General features: G+C 45.8%; 1 protein-coding gene across 1 annotated transcript in view; it reads left to right on the top strand.

Annotated features, from left to right (window-relative positions):
• The window catches only part of AFF3 (ALF transcription elongation factor 3), a 553,308-nt gene that overhangs the window by 412,503 nt on the left and 118,051 nt on the right, over positions 1–22,754 (top strand). Inside the window, exon 11 of the mRNA XM_082641946.1 lies at positions 21,165–21,216. Coding sequence (XP_082498072.1) covers positions 21,165–21,216 — 52 coding nt within the window. The remainder of the gene's footprint in view (positions 1–21,164; positions 21,217–22,754) is intronic.

The raw sequence follows: 22,754 nt of genomic DNA, 5'->3' as shown, positions 1-22,754 counted from the left end.
CATAAATCAGTGACCAAGAAAGACAAAGAAACAAAGATGTCCGTTTGATTCGGCAGTTCAATGTCCCTGATACCCTTAGTCGGTGTGTGTGCATATGCAGTTATCTGCCATTTGGAAGAAAGTTCTACTCTTGCTGGTCAAGAATGTGAATGCTTTGTTAGGACTTGCCGTGTCTGGCCAGAATTTAACCACTTTGCACAGGTAATGACAAGCCTTTGATTTGTGCCTGTTGCTACCACTGGCAACACATTGCAACTCCACCCCTTAGTTGTATCTGTAGACTTCAGTCTAGTACTTTTTTTTTTTTTTAATCTTTACATACTTTTCCCCTTCCCTTATGGGCTTTGGTTCTGTTACTTTTTTTTTTTTTTTTTTTTTTGCGGTACGCGGGCCTCTCACCGTTGTGGCCTTTCCCGTTGCGGAGCACAGGCTCCGGACGCGCAGGCTCAGCGGCCATGGCTCACGGGCCCAGCCACTCCGCGGCATGTGGGATCTTCCCAGACCGGGGCACAAACCCACGTCCCCCGCATCGGCAGGCGGACTCTCAACCACTGCGCCACCAGGGAAGCCCTGTTACTTTTTTTTTTTTGATTGAAGTATAGTTGATGTACAATATTATCTAAGTTACAGGTGTACAATATAGTGATTCACAATTTTGAAAGGTTATATTCCATTTACAGTTATTATAAAATATTTGCTATATTCCCCATGTTGTACAAGGCATTCGTGTAGCTTATTTTATACCTAAGAGTTTGTAGGTGACTAAGAAACAGCTGACTGCTATTGGATTCTAATGTAGAAAGTAAATATACAAGTCCCTACTGATGTAAATAAATGAGTAAATAAATAAATGGGGGCAACTATGTCCCCCCATACATAGTCCCCCCTAATGCCCCGTACAGAATTTTCCAAATAATTCATGTACGTACTGCCCCCTCAAGGAGGTGGAACATAACTCCCCATCCTTAAGTGTGGGCTATCTTAATGGCTTCCACGTGCAGCCTGGAAGGGGTAAGAAGAGTAAGGTCTCAGCACAGGAGCCAGACCAGGACAGCCTCAGCCCGGTGATAAGTCATGTGTGTAACAAGCACCAGCGATGATGGGATGAGAAGGCCCTTCAGCTCTGGGGCCCTTCACCTCCTCCCCCAAACCATAACCTCAGTCTCATTATGAGAAAAACATCAAACAGCCCCATGAAGGACCCTTCCACAAAATACATTGCCAACACTCCGCAAAATGGTCAAGGTCATCAAAAACAAGGCACGTCTGAGAAACTCACAGCAGCAAATAAGAACCTAGGGAGACATGACAACCGAGTGATCCCATCCTGGACAGAAGAAGGTCAGGTGAAAACTGAAGAAATTGGGACGAAGTGTGGGCTTTGGTTAATAATAACATCTCGATACCGGTTTATTAGTTGTGATAAATGGATCACACTGATGGAAGATCTTAACAGCAGGGGAAACTGGGTCCTGAGCTTCCAAGAACTCCCTGTATTATCTTGGTACCATTTCTGTAAATCTAAAACTAGTATAAAAGTTTGTTTAAAAATAACAATGGCTGGGCTTCCCTGGTGGCACAGTGGTTGAGAGTCCGCCTGCTGATGCAGGGGACACGGGTTCGTGCCCCGGTCCGGGAAGATCCCACATGCCGTGGAGTGGCTGGGCCCGTGAGCCATGGCCGCTGAACCTGCACATCCGGAGCCTGTGCTCCACAACGGGAGAGGCCACAACAGTGAGAGGCCCGCGTACCGCAAAAAAAAAAAAAAAAAAAAAAAAAAAAACAATGGCTGACTATTACTGGCCTGAGTTTTCCCACTGAGCCCCGTGCTTTCATGCACTGTTGGCTGGACCTCACCCAGGAGGAGACTGCCACCTCTCCCTTCTGCAGGCCGGTGAGAACTGGCCTCGTGGCTTGAAGTTCGTCCCTGCTGAATTCACAGAACGCTCCCTCTGTTCTTCTTGACCTGAAGTTACAGTGTCTCTCCCATCACCCACCTAGTTAATCCGAGGATCCAGTACGCCTCCTACCGCACCCAGCCTCTTGCTGTACGGGAGCAAGGTGTTCCCTGACCTGAGACTAGCCGATTCAAATCAACAAATACTCACAAAGTACCTCCTGTGGCCCATTTAGCTGCTTGCTATTAAAAATGGCTATGTGAGTCTCAGTGATGAAAATGCAGCAGAAGCCAGGGGTGAATTTCTGGTAGGAAGATATCTTTGGGCCATATAGAAAGTGACATTCCTTCTGTTTGTTCTGAGTTTCATGTCACATCCTTACTGCATCAGGGGAATCTAGGAGCACTCTTTCAGAGATCCCGGGACATTTTGTTGTCTGGATAAGAAAATCCTGTAAGCCCGAGCTCCTTTATCAGATTGGAGCTTTTTTGGTGTTATTTGGGGAGGTTTTTGTTGCTTTCTATTTTTCTGTTTCTTCTCTTTTTAACTGTGAGAAGTCATCACAGATCACAAGCGCCTGGGAAACTGTTAGGAGGGGTGCATTCTGGCCAACCTGCACCATGCAGTGTGTCTAGGTCACAGCGGCTTCCAAGGGTGTGGGCTACAGAGGAAGATTATTTTAGCAGGTAGGCAGGAAAGGAGACCCATTCTAGACCATGGTTAGGGGCCAGGCAGGGGCAGGGGGTGCTCCAGTGCCCATGTAAGAAAGGAGTCTGGATGAAAGCATAGCCCTGGAGTGGGGGGAGCATGCCTGAAAAGGTAGGGGTTTTCAAAGATAAGTGTCACCTACTTCACAGTGTTGTCTAGTGTTGATCCAGAGATCAATTGATTTTCTGCCATTTTAATGAAAACCTATGTACTAGGAGTCTTGACTCATCTAAAATTGGAAAATCAAGAAGTCTGCATTGGTCATGGATCCCGTCTCTTTTCAGCCCTCCTCTCCTGTCTTCCATCAATGAATAGACCCAATTAGGCAGGATTTAGCCATGAGTTCTAGTATAGTAACTAAATTTATCATGATTAGTACTGATTATTTTCTTAAGCAGCAAGTAGAAGAGCACTCTTTTGAAGTCAAATTCTGTCTCAAAACTATGCGCTCGCACTTAAAATTTTTCATTGAATTATTTTTCTTTGCACTTGAGATTCCCTTCTGCCAACTGAAAATCAAGCGCAGGCAGACCTCGGAGATACTCTAGGTTGGGTTCCAGACCACAGCATTAAAGCAAATATCGTAGTAAAGCGAGTCACACAATTTGTTTGGTTTTACAGTACATATAAAAATTATACTTGCACTATGCTGTAGTCTATAAAGTGTGCAATAGCATTATGTCTAAAAAACAATGTACATACCTTAATTTAAAAATACTTTATTGCTAAAAATGCTAACCATCATCTGAGCCTTCAGTGAATCAGAGCAGTAAAACATCAAAGATTACTAATCACAGGTCACCATAACAAATATAATAATAATGAAAAAGGTTGAAACATGACAAGAATTACCAAAATGTGACACAGAAACATGAAGTGAGAAAATGCTGTTGGAAAAATGGCACCGATAGACTTGCTTAACGCAGGGTTGCCACAAACATGCAATTTGTAAAAAACACGATTATCTGCAAAGCACAGTAAAGTGAAGTTCAGTAGAACGAGGTCTGCTGTAGATGATACATAAAAAGTTGGATAGGCAGCAAACAACTTGATTCTGCAAGTTTACTCTTCTTTACCTCAAATATACCTGATCTAAAACCATGAGGAAATGCTAAAGCTTTCTTGCAGAGTGGCCTGACCAATGCTGTTGTTAGTTTGTGGTATAAAGCAAAGTGATTCGGTTACACATATATGTATTCTCTTTCATATTCTTTCCCATTATGGTTTATTACAGGAAATTGAATATAGTTCTCTGTGCTCTACAGTAGGTCCTTGTTGTTTATCCATCCCATATATAATAGTTTGTATCTGCTAATCCCAACCTCCTAATTTATCCCTCCCTCGCCTCTGTCCTCTTGGCAACCACAAGTCTGTTCTCTATGTCTGTGAGTCTGTTTCTGTTTTGTAAATAAGTTCATGTGTGTCATATTTTAGATTCTACATATAAGTGATATCATATGGTATTTGTCTTTCTCTTTCTGACTTCACTTAGTATGATCATTTCTAGGTCCATCTGTGTTGCTGTAAGGGGCATTATTTCATTCTCTCTTTTTTTTTCTTTTGCCTATGCCACCTGAAAATTAGAACATTTCATATATTGACCTAATTTTCAAACCTATTCACTGTAAAAAAGAAAAAGTGGTGAACTAGTCTTGGTGGTGTGTGTGTGTGTGTGTGTGTGTGTGTGTGTGTGTGTGTGTATACATATATATATGAGATCTTTAAAAAATTTTTATTGGAGTATGGTTGCTTTACAATGTTTTGTTTCTGCTCTACAGCAAAGTGAATCAGCTATACATACACATGTATCCCCTCTGAGATTTCTTTTTTAATTGAGGTTATCTGACTTAGGTTTTCAGACCACCTGGATTAGTTTTATAGTGAATAGTTCTAGAAGCATCAGAGATAACATACAAAGTACTACAAAAATGTTAGCATTAAAGGTGAATTCATGGAAATGCCTTGGTTTGAGGATCAAATACCAATCTCCCAGTTCAATGAGTAGCTAATAGGATGCTTTTTCTTTAACATGGAACATAAATGGCTTTTCCTTCTCTTTACATTTAAGTGATCCGCTTACTGTGTTTGTGGCAGAGAGAGTGAGTGGATTTATATAGAAGTCTGCATCCAGGCATAGGCAGCCGAAAGTCCTGAGGGCATGTGTTCCAGAGATGGACAGCTTGGAGGTGCAGTGCTGGCTGGATCCCTGCAGTATCCGGTTCCAGCTTGGTTCTGCCCATAATCACAGGAGCCAGAATGGTCATCTTGGTCCACACAGCATAGGAGGTTAACAGTCCATAAGTCTTTTTTTTTTTTTTTTTTTTTTTTTTTACTTTTGTCTGCATTGGGTCTTTGTTGCTGCGCACGGGCTTTCTGTAGTTGCGGCGAGCAGGGGCTACTTTTCCTTGTGGTGTGCGGGCTTCTTATTGCGGTGGCTTCTCTTGTTTTTTTGGGGTTTTTTTGCGGTACGCGGGCCTCTCACTGTTGTGGCCTCTCCCGTTGCGGAGCACAGGCTCCAGACGCGCAGGCTCAGCGGCCATGGCTCACGGGCCCAGCTGCTCCACGGCATGTGGGATCTTCCCGGACCGGGGCACGAACCCGTGTCCCCTGCATCGGCAGGTGGACTCTCAACCACTGCGCCACCAGGGAAGCCCGACAGTCCATAAGTCTTAAATGACCTATGGATACCCTGAACAGAGAGGCAGTGGCTTTTTTCCCTCAAGACTTAATGGGAATGGAGTATTACTCAGCCTTAAAAAGAAAAACGAAATTGAGTTATTTGTAGTGAGGTGGATGGACCTAGAGTCTGTCATACAGAGTGAAGTACGTCAGAAAGAGAAAAACAAATACCGTATGCTAACACATATATATGGAATCTAAGGGGAAAAAATGGCTATGAAGAACCTAGGGGCAGGACAGGAATAAAGACGCGGACCTACTAGAGAATGGACTTGAGGACATGGGGAGGGGGAGGGGTAAGCTGGGACAAAGTGAGAGAGTGGCATGCACATATACACTACCAAATGTAAAATAGATAGCTAGTGGGAAGAAGCCTCATAGCACAGGGAGATCAGCTCGGTGCTTTGCGACCACCTAGAGGGGTGAGATAGGGAGGGTGGGAGGGAGGGAGACGCAAGAGGGAGGGGATATGGGAACATATGTATATGTATAACTGATTCACTTTGTTATAAAGCAGAAACTAACACACCATTGTAAAGCAATTATACTCCAATAAAGATGTTTAAGAAAGAAAAAAAAAAAGACTTAATGGGGCAGGAACAACTCAATGAACTAAAGTGGAGAAAGCTTTAATTAGAGAAACTTAGGAACTGTTGACTTCCAAGGTAGAACAGGTACTTCTCCTCCTCCAGTTAGTACTGAGTTAGCTTGGGTAATGGACTTTGTCCTTCACATGCCTCTTCACCCTGGGAAGGACATTGGGGAACTAATATTTGAAGACTATACAGGTGTTTCAAAGACTGGAGAATAAAACCTATGAGGAAAGAAAAAAAGGGGCCAGGGTTTTCTGACAAGGAAAGAAGATGGGGATCTGTACTCCCACTTTTTATCACTTCACTAGGCTTGCTTATCTGTCTTTCCCTTCAATAAACAGTGAGCCATGTGAAGGCAAGGACTTTTCAACCTTCTATCTCGAGCATCTAGAATGTACCTGGTTCACTGGTGGTGGTCAATAAATTAAGAAGTTTATGTTCTCTGTTAGAAAAAGTGAAATGGACTTAAGTTACAGCCTGGTGATTGTTACAAGATGGAATGGGTAGTAAAATTCCAATACTAATGTTGAATATTGAGTAATTCCTATGTATCAGCCACTGTATAAAATGTTTTATGCATTTTCCCCCATTCCTTGGGGGTAAACACTCTTATTTGTCTATTTTAAAGATGAGGAAACTGAGAGAGCGACTCTGAGTTCTTTGCACAAGGACACACAGCTAGTACGTGGCAGAGCCGGGGCATGAATCCATCAATCAGGCTTTCTGACTGCAGAGCTCAGGCTCTTAATTACTATACCTACCAGTCAGAATACAATCTGGAAAAGAGAGACCACTCTAGGTGTTTTAATAGGAGGGCACTTAACATAGGGCATGAATGCCTTCCAAGTCCATCAGGAGGGCTAGGGAATCTAAGGTCAGGGGGCCAACAGGAAATCAGTGATTAGTTCAGGAAATCAGTAAATGCCAGAATTGCAGAGAACTGCTAACAGACATCTCAGCATCTACAGGTTTTATTCCCAGAAGGATGCCTGGAAGCCTCTGGCAGAACCTCACATCTGCCACCTGCTGAAGCTTATACACCTGCTTCCACTGCCCCGGTATAACCATGGCTTCTGTTACCCTTCAGCCTTCCAAACCCTATGGGGGTGCTTCTCATTGGCAACATCTAACTCAGAACCCTGCAGGCAGGCATGTAGGAAATGTAGTTCCCAGTCCTCCCGCCCCTGTGAAACAGGGTAGTGCTCCAGAGGGAGAAGTGATGCTGAGATGTCCACAGATAACCGTGCATACTGTGCTGTGCTGTCTTGAAGAAACCTTGGGTGCTTCTCCAGAGAACTTGGAAGGCAGGATAACCTATGGTATCTTTTGTATTTCCTCCCAGAGGCTAAAGAACAGGTCGGAAAATGATCTCAGATGCCCTAGCACTGCCTATGGTTTCTGGAAACAACCACTGAAGAGTTCTGAAACACAGAATGATAACTCCTTAACTCATTAGTAAGGATGGGTTTGTGCCTTACCCTAGGTACTCAGGAAATAACACCCCTGCCCTGGAAGCATTCATATTCAAATGGAAGGCGGGGGAAAGGTGGGGGCTGTCCAGTTGATACACAGTCTTAATACAATGTACTAGTTCTGTACAAAGGCAGATAAGATGTGGAGAATTCTATTCTGTGGATTGCAGATGGTTTTAATGAGAAGGCGAAAGTTCACTTGGAATCAGGCAGTGGTTTTCAACCCTGGCTGAATAGTAGATTTATCTGGGATGCTTGTCAAAAATACCGATGCCTATGCCCAATCTAGGACCAATTAAATTAGCATCTCTGGGAAGGAGGCCCACGAATGAGTGTTTAAACACCACGGGTAATGCTGACCTCATCATTGAGAAACCCCTCGGAGGCTTTACAGTTTCCAGTGTGCTTTCACTTTTATTGTCTCATTTGTGTCTCTACTGTCATACCATTTTATTAGCGGACGAACTAAAACTCAGAGTTCGGGACTTGATCCAGGGAACAGAGCTATTCAAGATATTCAGCTCTGCAGACTGTCCAAGTTCACTCTGTGTTGTATAGTGGTTCCTACGCTTTGCTGTAAATCAGAATCACCTAGGGAGCTTTTAAAACTCTGGATGCCCAGATCACACCCCAAATCTATTCCATCAGAATATGGGGGTGGGGTGGGAGCCAGGCATCAATATTTTTCAAAGTTCCCAAGTTATTCCAGTGTGCAGTAAAGTTTAGAAACCACCATGTTAGGCCATATTCAGGAAACATGTGACATGGGTGTAGCTCAACATGTGTGCATTTGCTTATTTGGAGATTATGCTTGGGTCTCTTTCCTAACCCTAACAGTTTATCTGTTCAATTAAATCTCTTAAGTAGGGGCTGTCTCAGGAATCAACTTGTCAGTAACTATAGCCACAGACATGCAAAAACTGGTATTGTGCCCGCCGTATGTATGACCCTTCTAGATTCAATACATTCTTCCTGTCAAAAGTTATGAATGAAATAAGCAAAGCATTAGTTAGCCAACAGAATTGGCAACCACTTTACTAGTTTACTGGCCATTAACATTTGACATCACAGACTGGAGCCTAATCTCTGCAGATCTCGTTTCTCATTCGCCTCAGAGTAGGTACACAATTCCCTTCAGAAAGGTTCATGTAAAGAAATGCCCATGGTCAAGTCTGTGCAAAGCTTCCCAGTCAAGGTCCCCCAACCTCTCTTCCAGTGCTGCCGAAAAAGGACCATGTTCTTTCACACTCTGTACTTGAATTCATTACGCCTTAGAAACGGAATTCTCTAATACCAAGAACATTAGTTCAGAAGCTAATTTTCTAAAAGTCCTTGTAACAAACACAGAGAGGAATTCTAAAACCATCTTTGAGGAGCGAGCCTTCCCTATTAAAGTACTCTTTCTAGAGTCCAGCTTGCTTTTTTTTTCTTTTTTTTTTTTCTTTTGCGGTACGCGGGCCTCTCACTTCTGTGGCCTCTCCCGTTGCGGAGCACAGGCTCCGGACGTGCAGGCTCAGCGGCCATGGCTCACGGGCCCAGCCGCTCCGCGGCATGTGGGATCTTCCCAGACCAGGGCACGAACTCGTGTCCCCTGCATCGGCAGGTGGACTCTCAACCACTGCGCCACCAGGGAAGCCCCAGCTTGCTTTTTGATAGAAATGATCAAGCCTGTCCAGCCCTCTTTCCCTATAATTCTTTTAGGAGGAAGCCATTTTCAAGTCAGTTTGGAGAAAGCTACTTTACAACCGTGGCCTGCAGTGCCCTGAATGGAAAAGATGGAGCCTCTTCATATTTTCACAGTCACACCAACTGTGTGTGGTGCTTACAGCTTTCTGGGTAGAAAGAGTCCTGAGGTGCTCAGGGAAACTGGGCCCAGCATTCTGTTTCTCCCAGACAAAGAGTTCCCTCCAGGCTGCTCAGATCCCCCGTCTAGTCCCCTTGGAACTGTAATTCCAAGTAAAAAGAACAACGAGCACACTTTTTAAAATACACAACTAAAAAAAAGCAAAAAACTAAACCAAAAAAAAAAAAAAAACCTGGGATATTTCAAATAACTTTAGTGAGATGTGTCTTTACTACATCCAGCAGAAGTGGGGACGTGATAAATGAGAGCAAAAGGTAGACAGACTTGGGTTTCCCTGGTGGCGCAGCGGTTGAGAGTCCACCTGCCGATGCAGGGGACGCAGGTTCGTGCCCCGGTCCGGGAAGATCCCACATGCTGCAGAGCGGCTGGGCCCGTGAGCCATGGCCGCTGAGCCTGCACGTCCGGAGCCTGTGCTCCGCAGCAGGAGAGGCCACAGCAGTGAGAGGCCCGTGTACCGCAAAAAAAAAAAAAAAAAAAAAAAAGTGGACAGGCTTCCCTTGCCAGGTGGTCAGCGTTTTACAAGGTGTATTTGCAAGGCTGCTCCTGTTCTGTTTTCCGAGGCCATGGCTCCTAAACACACGGCCCTGAGCGTACCCCTCTGTGGGCCACCTGCAGCTGTGCGCTGGTTTCTGCCTTACAGCTGTTTTGTAAGACGTTGTGGTGTGCCATGCCATGATAGCATCATCAGAACTGGGAGCAAGATGGGTCGTTGACACGTTCAACTGGCTCAGAAACAGGCCTCTGGAATCCCTGTCTCCACCAGGAATCGTCATCGGGGGTGTGCGGTTGCAATCCGTTCTGACCAGAGCCTTCCCTTTTTCCCGCTCAGCTCCTCCACACTCTAAGTTACCAGGGCCTTTCCCTTCACAGGGTGCTTGTCCAGTGCACCCTGTGAGGCAGGAATTGTAGAGAAGACTGACCCCTGCAAGAGGCAAAGGAGAGCTGTGGGGAGGCGGGGACGTGACACCTTCTGGAGTTGTCAACACCCCTCACCTTCTGCAGAAGCTCTGAGCCCGTGTTGTCCAGTCCAGCAGCCACTGGCCACACATGGCTACTGAGCCCTTGAAATGTGTATGTTGTCACCTTGAAATGCTATGTTGGCTTGAATATATTGTAATTTTACCTGTTTTTACTTTTTTTTAATGTGGCTCTTAGAACATTTTAATGACCTGTTAGGCTTGCGTTTTACCTCTGTGAGACAGTTTGAATGATGGCTGTTCATGCTTTAGCTCAAGCAATTGGGAGTGACCTTGAAAAGGAACACGCTAAATATTTACTACCATCCAGTGGCATACCAGTTCAGTTACTTATCGATGCCAACAGATTACCCCCAAACTTAGTGGCATTTGTTATCTCATGGTTTCTGTAGGTCAGGAATCGGAGCATGGCTTAGCTGAGTCCCCCGGCTAAGGGTCTCTGGAGAGGCTGCCATCAATGTGTCAGCCGGGGCTGCAGTCACTTCAAAGCCTGACTAGGAAAAGATCCATTTCCAAGCTCACATCGCATGATTGTTGGCCAGACTCAGTTCCTTCCAATGGTTGGGCTGAGAGCCTCCTTCCCTCCTTGGCCATTGGCCAGAAGTCCCCTAAGCTCCCAGCCATGGGGATTTCTCCATACAGCAGCTCCCAACGTGGCAGTTTTCATCATCCAAGCAAACCAGCCAAAGAGCCAAAAAGTATGCGTGCCAGCAGGTGGACATCACCCAATCTCACGAGTGACCCCTCCTCACTTTGCCCTATTCTGTTCACTAGAAGGAGGTCACTAGGTCCAGCCACACTCAGGGTGGGGAGGACACAGTACCAGGAGGCTGGGATCGTTGCGAGTCTTAGAGCTGCCTGCTGCAGCCAGATGACAAGGGTCACGTTAACCTTACACCCGTCCACCAGTGCCATGTACTGACTGCAAGGGGTCCAAAGTGCTGTGTTCCCATTTGCTGGTTAATGCATCAGGAAACTCGGAAATCATCTATAAGAAACTACAGACGGTGACTTTGGGAGAAAGAGTGGGAAGTGAGCAGGTAGAGACAGGAGGGGAGGTAGACGTTTCCCTGGATTTTTTCTTTGGGCGGGGGGATGGCATTGGAACCCTGTGTGTGTATCACTTTTCCGAAAGAAAAGAACATCATGGGAGTGCAGGATATAACCTACCTCCATCCCCAGGCATGCCATGCTCGGGGGTCACCTTCCCCGACTCCATCTGACTTCTCTAGGAGGCTGAAGCCAGCACAGGCCCTTCCTCCTCCAATGCTCTGCTCGAGGGCCCATCCCACCGTGTAACAGTCACTGGATTACTTGTCTCTGTCCCCTGATAACCCGACGCTCTGAGGGCAGGCACAGAGCCTTTGGAGCTTGTATTCAGTGGGTCAGGCTCAGTTGGTTGAATGAACGAGCTCTTTTCCTTAGCAGATTTGGGGGTAAGAGGAGGGGGTCCCTGGTCCTCTCTGGGGTCCTACCCTGTGGGCCAGGGCAAACTGGGAGAGATCTGGGGAGGAGTACACATCCTCAGGGCCCCAGGCCCCTCACCCATCCACCCAGACCACAGGCCCCAATATGCCCTCAGAGGTGGCTCAAGGGACCATATCACAGGCTCTCGGCTTTCAGTAGCTGACTAGAGATGTAATAAACCTCTGCGGGCAGGAGGTGATGGCCTAGCCCAGTGCTTCTCAAAATGTGGCCTCTGGCCGGCAGCCTCTGCAGCACCTGGGGACTTACTATAAATACAAATTTGGGGGCCCTTTCCCGCCCCTGGAGGTGGGCCCAGACACCGGTGTTTTAACAAGCCCTCAGGTGATGCTGCTTCTGCTCTGGTCTGAGAACCACTGGCCCAGCTTTGACTCCCAGGGTGCCTGTGGAGGGAGCTTCCTGCTTCCCTGGGGGCTGGAGGTCAGAGCTGGTGGCCTGCTAAGGCCACTTTTCTCTGTAAACATTCTCCCACAGCACCTCCGCGTCCTAGGGCAGTCCACCAGCCCCAGAGGACTGAACTGATGAGGAACTTCTCGGTACACTTGGCCGCTAGCGTCTCGTTTTCAGTTACTTGGAAGAATATTTTGTGACTTCATGCTTTTCTAAATGTGCCTTCGTGGTGGAGCTCAGGGACACATTGTTCCTTAGAAAGAATGAAGGATCCTGCAGACACAGAGCGTTTGAGAGGATGTATCCTTCCGGCTCTGTGTGGACCAGAGCCTAGAGGACTTGACGATGGCTCCTTGGGGGCTCAGCAAATTGCTCTGTTGCTCTGCTCATCATTTAGCATATGTGTCATCTGATTTTATTTGCGGATGCTGTTAGGAGAAAAGAAAAAGATGAATCTAGTTTTTTTAACTACCCAAAAACTGTTGGATGTGTGTTTGGGGTCACATTTCACTGTAATAAGGAAGCGTCTAGAAAATACCTAGAGGCAATTGATTAGTTTGTAACAGAGGAAAGAACACTTCCCTGGTCTCAAGCCCAGTTGGGGAACTGGCACCATTTCCCAGTCCAGTCCTCGTGGCCACCTGGGGCAGGAGCACCGGGGTCCAGCCTGATGATTGCCTTTGTTCCTGGTCCACGAGAAGCTGCTCTGGTATTACAGATTCACAGGCTGCTGCCTGAGGGCGAGGCTCTGTCCTACACACCATATCACATGCGAAATGTTTCCAGAAGTAGTCAAACATGCTGTGGAGCACTCTACCATCTAAAAGCACTGCCATGTCCATTTCCTATTGAATTTTTAGAACAACGATGGGAAATGTCTTACCTGACACACGAGGAAGTAAGTGCTCAAAGAAGTAACCGGATTTCACCCCAGGCTCCTGACTCCAGTGTGGATCTTGACTCACATTCCAACCTGTCAGTTTTACTTTTATGAGTCGTATCAGCTCAGATCCAGGGAACCCTCTAAATCTCCAACAATCTAACTGGACTTTCCACCCATTGGTAAAGGCAGAGCGTCAGAATGCAGAGCCACAAGAGGCTGCCGAGGTCATTTTATCCCAGCTTCATTTTAGAGATGTGGAAATAATATCCAGAGTGAGAGAACAGTTTGCCCAAGCTTACAGAGCTGGTTATGGACAGGACTCAGACTCGGTGCTGGCCAGCCTCATTCCACCACTCCACACTCTAGTACCACAGACTGTGTCCTTTTATTAGTGTTGATTTTCACTTTCCTTTGATTTCCATTTATTCTATATTAATATACTAGATATGGGACCATTTGGAAAGGCGGTTGCTTGACTGAGATTTTGAAGACACATGTTCATCCCGTATCTCACCAGGGTTTGACAGGTTTCCTGAATGAGGTTGGCTTTTGCGAGGGTCTTAAGTAGCAGGAAATGAGGTGCTGTCCCCCAGGGAAAACAGGCCTGTGTCAAGGTCGCAGGTGGACTCATCATATAAGCGGAAGAAAAGGACCATTGGAACCTATTGTCCTTAAACAGAAAAGGTACAGGACACCTTCGCCCCAGGGTGAACATGGCAGAATCAGAAGATCATTTGTGATTTCACTGACAGCTAGAACCAATCCTAGGAAGAGGGGGTCCAGGAAGAAGATGGGTGTGAACAGAAACCATCTCCCTGTGCTCCACATTGCCTCAAAAGATGTAGATAGGAAACCCGGGTAGGAAAGCATCAGAGCTGGAAACTCTCAGGTCATCTAGACACCCTTTGTCTCGTTCCTGATTTCTACGTTGGCTTCCAGACTAAGTTCCTTCATTTGTGCCTTGGATGCACCACATCACCAACCCCAGGCTGAGCCTGTGCTAGCCGTCCTCGTTCCCAGTTAACTGGGGAATGGCGCGAGCTAAACTCTTCTGAACGAATGTGGAGAGGAAGGTGGTCAACTGTTTTTGAAAATAAGCCCAGGCAGATGGTAGCACTGACCCTGACAGAGCAGCGGACTTCAAAAACAATAAAATGAGTTTTATAACTTCTCCTCCTGTGTTCCAAGCAGTGCAGAGGATGACTTGGATTCCTTCAGAGGGGTGGACTTGCATAACAAATAGGTTTATCATGCATGGCTAATTGTTAGAATAGATATTTGCATATATGAATATGGGGTTTTTTTTAGTAGTACTATCATTTAATCATTGGGTTGTTGTGAGGTTTAAATGAGATGCACTATAGAAAATGTCTTTTTTTTAAACATCTTTATTGGAGTATAATTGCTTTACATTGTTGTGTTAGTTTCTGCTGTATAACAAAGTGAATCAGCTATACGTATACTTATATCCCCATATCCCCTCCTTCTTGAGTCTCCCTCCCACCCTCCCTATCCCACCCCTCTAGGTGGTCACAAAGCACCGAGCCGATCTCCCTGTGCTCTGCGGCTGCTTCCCACTAGCTATCTGTTTTACATTTGGTAGTGTATACATGTCGATACCACTCTATCACTTTGTCCCAGCTTACCCTTCCCCCTCCCCATGTCCTCAAGTCCATTCTCTATGTCTGCATCTTTATTCCTGTCCTGCCCCTAAGTTCTTCAGAACCTTTTTTTTTTTTTTAGATTCCATATACATGTGTTAGCATACGGTATTTGTTTTTCTCTTCCTGACTTACTTCACTCTGTATGACAGATTCTAGGTCCATCCACCTCACTACAAATAACTCAATTTCATTTCTTTTTATGGCTGAGTGATATTCCATTGTATGTACATGCCACATCTTCTTTATCCATTTTGCATATATGAATATGTTTAATGGGGATTCATAAACATTTGCCTTTGGCTTTAAGTCTCAAATAGGTGGAGATCATAGAGCACTGGCTATAGAAACAAATTTGCAAACCAAACAGCCCATTTAAAAGTCAGATTTTCAAGAAGACATTAAGACATAGCAAAATGAAATGAACTTTAAAGGACTAAAGGATTCAGATCTGATAAGGGCCCCAAATGACAAGTAATTCCAGGGGAACCCTATTAATTAAAAACTGCTGCTTTGTGAAATGACTGCCATTACATTCGAAGGTAGTTAATGTGCCCTTTTGCAATACCTGTGTAAGATACAGATGAGCCCTAGAAGCAGTTGGCCATGTGTTATGGGTAGGCTACTATTTCTGCTTCCTGAGAAATTGTGGACCTCAAAAATATGAGCACCAGGGACTTCCCTGGTGGTACAGTGGTTAAGTATCTGCCTGCCAGTGCAGGGGACATGGGTTCGAGCCCTGATCCGGGAAGATCCCATATGCTGCAGAGTAACTAAGCCCGTGTGCCACAACTACTGAGCCTGCGCTCTAGAGCCCACATGCCACAGCTGCTGAGCCCGCTTGCCACAACTACTGAAGCCCGCGTGCCAAGAGCCCATGCTCCGCAACAAGAGAAACCACTGCAGTGAGAAGCCCATGCACCGCGGTGAAGATTAGCCCCTGCTTGCCACAACTAGAGAAAGCCCGTGTGCAGCAATGAAGACGCAACACAGCCAAAAATAAATAAATAAATAAATTTAAATATATATATATATATAAAAGCACTAGCTACAACATAAAGTTGTCTACTGCTCAATTAAAAAATAGTACACACAGGGAAGCTACCATCATCAAATAGTAAAGTTGCAAGGGTTGTATTGAATTCCTCCCTTTTCTGAGGGCCTTACCTTCAGAGGAGGCGACTGGGTTCTTTGAGAGTTCGTTATGCCGGATCTTCAAAACTTTAAGGCACTTAAGAATGGCTAAAATGGCAGTGCTGATTTGAATGTAATGTGTGAGAAGAACCAGCCCTGGGAGACAGTATGCTTTCCAAAGATAGGTGCCCACCACTGAAAGAACGCAGTAGAAAATTGAATGTGAAGGTGATTGGGAGTTTGAATGCCAGTTCTACTGTTGGTGGTGAGGCAGTGTTTTCTTCATCCTTCACTTCCAGAAACAGAGAGGTTCACCTGAGCTGGTCCTTGGCAAACCACAGATGGAAATGTTTGTCCTGGGTTCCCCGATCTGAGCTCAGAGGCAAACCTCCACACACCCTTTCCTCTACACAGTTCCCATGGAACCCTCTGTTCCTGCGTGAAAGCATAAGAGCCTTCAGCCCGTGGCTCAAACCTTTTGACCCTTTGTACCAGGTGTTCAGGGGGCCTGTTGTAATTTTCCTGGGACAATAATGTTAAGTAACTGTTGTCTACACAGTTCACCAGTGGAAAATGGATAGAATCTGAATCACCTAATTGCATGTTTAAAAAAACAAAAATCCTGCCTCCGTCCTGTCGGTCCCACTGTGAAGTCAGCTGTCTGGTCAGACTCCACTGTGAAGTTACCACCAGGCACTGACCGGAAGTGCTCTGGACACAATGTGACAGCTCCTCAGGCGCTCAGGGCACGAAGTCCAGGTTTCTCTGTACCTCTGCTCTCTGGCCTTTATTCGCAGAGTTGGATTTTATTATCTATTTTATTTCAGCGTCCCATTGTCATCAGGCTGTGGGTACTCCAGGCCGTGTGGCCGACCACAGGCTCCCAGGATATGTCCCCTGTGCACTCAGGCTGGTGGCCCTGTTTTCTGTCCTCTGCAGGCATAAATTCACATCAGATCAATCAACCATGGCAGCAATTATATCCTAAAATATATCCCCCTCCGCAACCTCTAGAAAACATCATCTTTTCTTCTCAAGATGGCCTGAGAATAGAGCACATGGCTTAGTTTAAAGGCATTGTTACAGAAACATCTTCTGTCCCAAACTGTTTACGCATGCAGGTTTCTTAAATGCTCCAAGGCATGGCCCTCAGAGGTAAAAGAGGAATGCTCATGAAAAATGAGCATGTGTTCAATGTTGGTTCCGCACAAGGCTCTCTGCTAAGCAAGCTGAGTGGCAGAGCCAGGATTCCTCCTAGGCAGTCTGACTCCGGAGTCTGTGCTCAGACCCCCGAGGTCTGCTGCCCCGGCAGCACCCGCCTCGAGGTAGGGTTGAATGAGGTCAGGTTGCACGGGAGCTGGGACACCTAGGAGGGTGCTGCGGGGACACGAAGCGGGGGTGGGCGCCAAGGGATGTGGAAGGAGCGTGGCTCTGGGTGGGTGGGCGTCACCGTCGGGAGGAAGGCCTGGTGGTGCTCAGATGGGGGGGTGTGGGGATGCAGAGGTGCGTCAGGGTGCCCTGCGAGTCAGTGTGATGCTGAAGTACGGGCCCTGCACTTATGTGCTGATGACCCTTCCCAGTCTCCATCCTCAGCGCTTCAGAGCATCAGAGTCTCGGCCTTCCTTCCTTTTTCAAAAACAGAGTCAGGTATCCTCCATCTCTGCCCTGTGTCCTAACCAACACTTACTGTGCATTTTCTTTCACTCTTGGTTTAAAACTTGTGTTATTATTATTCTTGTTTAATTTACTTACACCAGTGTAATTCCTTTTGAAAATAGACAGATGATAAACGTGTTGTCAAGCAAGTGGGATCCGATTTGGGGGCAGACTGCTCCGATGGTGCCATTTGTGTGTTTCGATGGAGGCAGACACAGCCTTCACCAAATGAGAACAGCTCTCAGGCTCTTAAGTGGTCCCAGCTCTTCCGTATTCTTCTCTAACTTCAAATCTTCTTCAGCTCCTCCTCAGGCTCTCTAAGAAGCCACTTTGGTTTTCCCAGCATTAAAAGGGACCAGCACTGTGCTTTGGAAGTTGAGTCACAGGGACTCCACTGTGACCAGAATGATGCAGAAGGGCCGGGCGTGTTCTTGGGTGGCCTTGAGACTGAGTCATCTCAGCGCATGCCTGTTGGGGTCTGGGGTGCCGGGCAGTGGTGACCGTCTGTTCCAGGAATGCGGTCCCTCGTGCTGGTAGCAGCAGGCTCGCAGGATTACTGTGCGATGTGAATGAGCTGTCAGACTCCGTGTTCCCATTTTTCTAAGACATTCTGAAGTTTATTGGAGTCTAACTTCTCTCGAAGCCTCTCTTGAATACAGAATGTTTTTACATTCGATCCTTTGTTTTTGGATCTAAGACCAGACACAATTAATCTTTTTTTTTTTTTAACATAAGAGAGGTAAATTCAGTGATAATTTCTATTCCCAAAGCGAGGTGGATCTCTGACTGCTTTTCTTCTGGAAAGGGTGACAAGGGAGCTGAGTCTCACTATAGAAATGACAAAACCATGGCCCAGAGGTGTGACTCTCCCAGGATCAGGGGTGTGAAAGGCAGCCTGAGATTCAACCAGACACATGTTCATGTGTTGGCACATTTAGCCTGCACCTAGAATAAACAAAACAAGTTCTACTCCCTACCTTAAAAGAAACCCCACACATGGCTTTTACTCTGCCAGCTTCACGTGGTAACCGAGTCACAAGACGGGTGTGCAGCCAAGCTAAGATCCCTTGCTTTGGGGCATTTAGGGGCATCTTGCTCTGGTTGGCCGTGGCCTTCAAATCTGTCCACACTGTCGCCCATACGCAGATGAAACTCCTCAGTCACCCTTGACGTGGCTTCCATCTAACGGGGGTCATTAACAACTATTGCGTGTCCTTCCCTCCCCCTTCCCATCCCCCGACGGGGCCACCCACACTTTGAACACCCAGTGTTTACAGGGCAGGCCTTGAGATTAAACTGAATCGCAGTTGGCAGCTGACCCCAAAAGAGGGAGTGAGGAGTTGGGGTAAGAAACTGTCCTGACTTCTCTGGTCCTTTTCATCAGAAACGTATTTGTGCCTTTAGGTAGGAAAACCATCTTGGGGGGACTTGCCTGGTGGCGCAGGGGTTAAGAATCTGCCTGCCAATGCAGAGGACACGGGTTCGAGCCCTGGTCCTGGAAGATCCCACATGCCGCAGAGCAGCTAAGCCCACGAACCACAACTACTGAGTCCACGTGCCACAACTACTGAAGCCCGTGCGCTTAGAGCCCGTGCTCCACAACAAGAGAAGCCACCGCAATGAGAAGCCCGTGCACCGCAACGAAGAGTAGCCCCTGCTTGCCACAACTAGAGAAAGCCCATGCGCAGCAACGAAGACCCAACGCAGCCAAAACAAAAAACAAAAAAAAATCGTCTTGGGGTAGCTGCCCAGCCCAGCCAACCAACTGGTACTGTACTCGGTGCCGTCACCGTGCTGGTCAGTAGTGTCCCAGGACAAAGGAAACACCGTCCTCTCCTAGATTCTCCCCCAGCAGCACTCTAATATAATAAATCACCAGTATCTCTTCTCTTCGAAGCCCAGGTTCAAGTTTGTGAGGTCAAGGGAAATGAGTGACGTGCCACACAGACATAAAGGGCGGTTGAGGTGCAGCTGTGCAGTCTCTGCCAGTGTTTGGCTTGTTTGCTTCTGGTTTGAATAATAAAAGAAGGATACCACTTGCTACTGGTAGAATAGCTGTAGCCAGGGGGGATTTGGTGTCCTAATGGTTATGGCTTAAATGGTATACCAAGAATTGCTTTAAAATTTCACAACTGTGCTCTTTAGAACAAATAAAGGAGTTATTTTACTTTAGGAAATAGGGGCAAATTTATTTTGCAGACTCTCGGATGCTAAAGGAGGGCTGGACCTTGGAGATATCCAGCACAGCCCTTCCTTTTACAAAGAGGGAAATGGGGCTGGGGGCGGGGCCATTTATTGATTTGCCCCAAACACACAGCCGTGAGAGGCAGAAGTGGGCCCAAGCCCTGCCCTGGCAGATCTTTACCCCAAGCTCACCCCAAAAGTCACTGAAATTACTTATACAAATATTCAGAGGAATGTATCTACAATAGGCCTCTAATTGGCTTTTATAGGAAACAACACATTTTAGGGGTCAGTCTTTGGACTTTGAAGGTGATTTCAGAGAGGACAACGAGGCCTTCGAGCACAGGGACTCAGTGGCCTCCAGACTGATCCCTGGAGCCCCAGGGTCCATCCAAAGACGGACTCTTCCCCTCACTCCAGACAGAAGAGCTCTGCATTCATCTGTGTGTAGAACACACTTCTGAGTAAGACTTCTTATGAAATGACTTCATCTGAAAACTATTATTCTACAAAGAAATAAATCAGCAATGCTGATAAGAATACAATTTCATCATCGTCAAAAATAATGTTTGAAATTTTCTTTCTTTTTTTAATTTAATTTTTTTAATATATCCTCTTTTTAATTTCATATTGGAGTATAGTTGATTTACAGTGTTGTGTTAGTTTCAGGTGTACAGCAAAGTGATTCAGATATACATATACATATAGTCATTCTTTTTCAAATTCCTTTTTTTTTTTTTTTTTTTTTAACTTTTAACTCTTACGGACCCAAAAGTAAGCTTCCCCACTGCGGCTGTCATGACGCAGCTGGGGGACCCAGGGGGCGCTGGGGAGTTCCTCCCCAGAGTCTTTCCAGAAAGTTTCCTCCTATTTGGTTTTCCTCATCCGGTAGGATGTTTAGGCAGCTGTCTTTTCCAGATCTTTGGTGGGGGAAGACCCAGCAGCTGCTCTGAGAACTTGAGTTTGTGGTTTTCTAGCTCTCGGCAGGGTTCTCTCCTTCTGCTTCCCATGAATGGTGATGGAGATGTAGCTCAGCACCCGCCACATGGAAAACACTGGACAAGTAATTGCGGAATTACAACTTAACAAGGAAAAGCACCTATCTGACCCTGTTTGTTTAAAACCTCATATTCTTTTTTTTTTTTTGCGGTACGCGGGCCTCTCACTGCTGTGGCCTCTCCCGTTGTGGAGCACAGGCTCTGGACGCGCAGGCTCAGCGGCCATGGCTCACGGGCCCAGCCGCTCCGCGGCATGTGGGATCTTCCCGGTCCGGGGCACAAACCCATGTCCCCTGCATCGGCAGTCGGACTCTCAACCACTGCGCCACGAGGGAAGCCCAAAAACCTCATATTCTTGAAGCAGGTCATCACGTCCTTTGGCTGTTGTGAGGGTTTATTTTCATGATGTGGCAGTTTGTAATTTCCTAAGTGCATCAGAGGAAAAGAGCTCAAAAGGAAACATTTTTTTTAATTAGGAAATCTAATATGCTCATTACTGAAACATTGCTCTAATACAGGTATTTTGGTGCTAAATTCTCTTGAATTTTCTCAGTATCTGTACCTCTTTGTTCCCTCTTTCAGAATGCTAGAAGATGACCTTAAGCTAAGTAGCGATGAAGAGGAGAATGAACAGGTAAGATTTTCCTCGATGTTGCGGTTCTCTGAATGTGATATGATGATGCCAATCTGGTAGAGTGTCCTGGGTATTAACTGAGTCATACAGACACTCAGTTGTGATGCTCTAGGACACTGGGTATCCTCTGCTGATTACGAGATTCTGTGCCATTGGGCCAGTCTGTTCAAATATCTTGGCTTTAATTTCCCTTAAAACTGTAATTCTGTAATCTTCATGGCATCGAAGCCAACAGCAGCTATTTATAAGGAAGCCGCCTGGGATCAGGCTTCAATGTGAGATAGAGCTTTTTTTTTGGAAAGGTTACTGGCTTTCTGGAGATCAAATGTGTGAGCTTCACCTCATCAGCATGCAACAAGCATACTTTAGCATTAAATATTGAGAAGTCTTATACAGATATTATTAACATGGAACGGAAGCAAAGGTAGGGGTGAGCGAAAACGATGAATAAAAAATATTTGCGCTCGGTATAGCCTGTTTGTCTTAAGTGATAGATGTGCTTGAAATGTTCTCCCCTGGTGTTGATATATCAGCTCGAGACATCAGTCAGGGGTTTATAACTACTCTTCTGATCAGTCAGTTAAGGTGAAAAAATACCCAATTAACATTCATAACTCTCAATTCTACATTTCAGGAAATGTTTGTATTTTAAAGCAAGTTTGAAAACATGAAAAGACAGATTTTCCTCCACTTCTGTTTCCTTTTTCTCATCACCTGTTTTGTATCGTGTCAAGGTGGGATAAACGTGATAGGTATAAAGACAATTCAGAGAGGTTTTCTGTGTCATTTTTACATGTGATACAAGACACGTATACTGTTCAGTGCATCTTGGAATAGTGAATTTTATACAGAGGTATCATGGAATGCCATGCAGGTGTTACAGCTGTCTAGACATGCAAATGCACATAATGTACTGAGAGAGCATGTAGAGGTGAAATCAAAGGAAATTTCCGGGAAGAGCATCTGAGCCAGATGTGACTGTGAGATCACAGAAAAGGTTGCTCACCTTGTAAGAGAAGGTGAGGCGTCAAAGAAAGGGACTGGGTATGAGATAGAACTCAATGCAGTTTGAAACTAGATTGGCCAGCTGAGAAAAGCCCAAGTGAAGAAAGTTTGAGCAAGGAGGGCCACTCGGGCTTTTTTAGAGATTTATTGATCTGTGTCTTGGTGCGTGCAGCAGGCCCGTCAGACATCCACAACCCAGCAATCTTGGCAGATCTGGGGAACGATTTCACCCCTCAGGTTGGTTCCTCGTCTTTGTGTCTACAAGCAAATGATTTCATCTCTTGAGTTTTTTTTCCCAGTGGAGGTCCAGATAGGATTGGACCTATGTTTGCTGTGGATTAAGTCACAGCAAACATGTAGAGTGTGTATACTTGATACTGGAAAAGGGACTTACAGACTGTTTCATTCAGCGAGACTTTCTTAATTTGGAAAGAATTTCCTGAATTATCTCCAGGAAATGTTTCCACTGAAAACACAATTTTAAAAAATTAGTTATCAAGGATGAACTAGAAACATTCTCTAAGGCAGTGAGA

The sequence above is a fragment of the Mesoplodon mirus genome (genome assembly GCF_964341445.2).
Source record: "Mesoplodon mirus genome assembly, chromosome: 14".
NCBI classification, from domain to species: domain Eukaryota; kingdom Metazoa; phylum Chordata; class Mammalia; order Artiodactyla; family Ziphiidae; genus Mesoplodon; species Mesoplodon mirus.
This window is presented reverse-complemented; position numbering and strand designations above follow the sequence as displayed.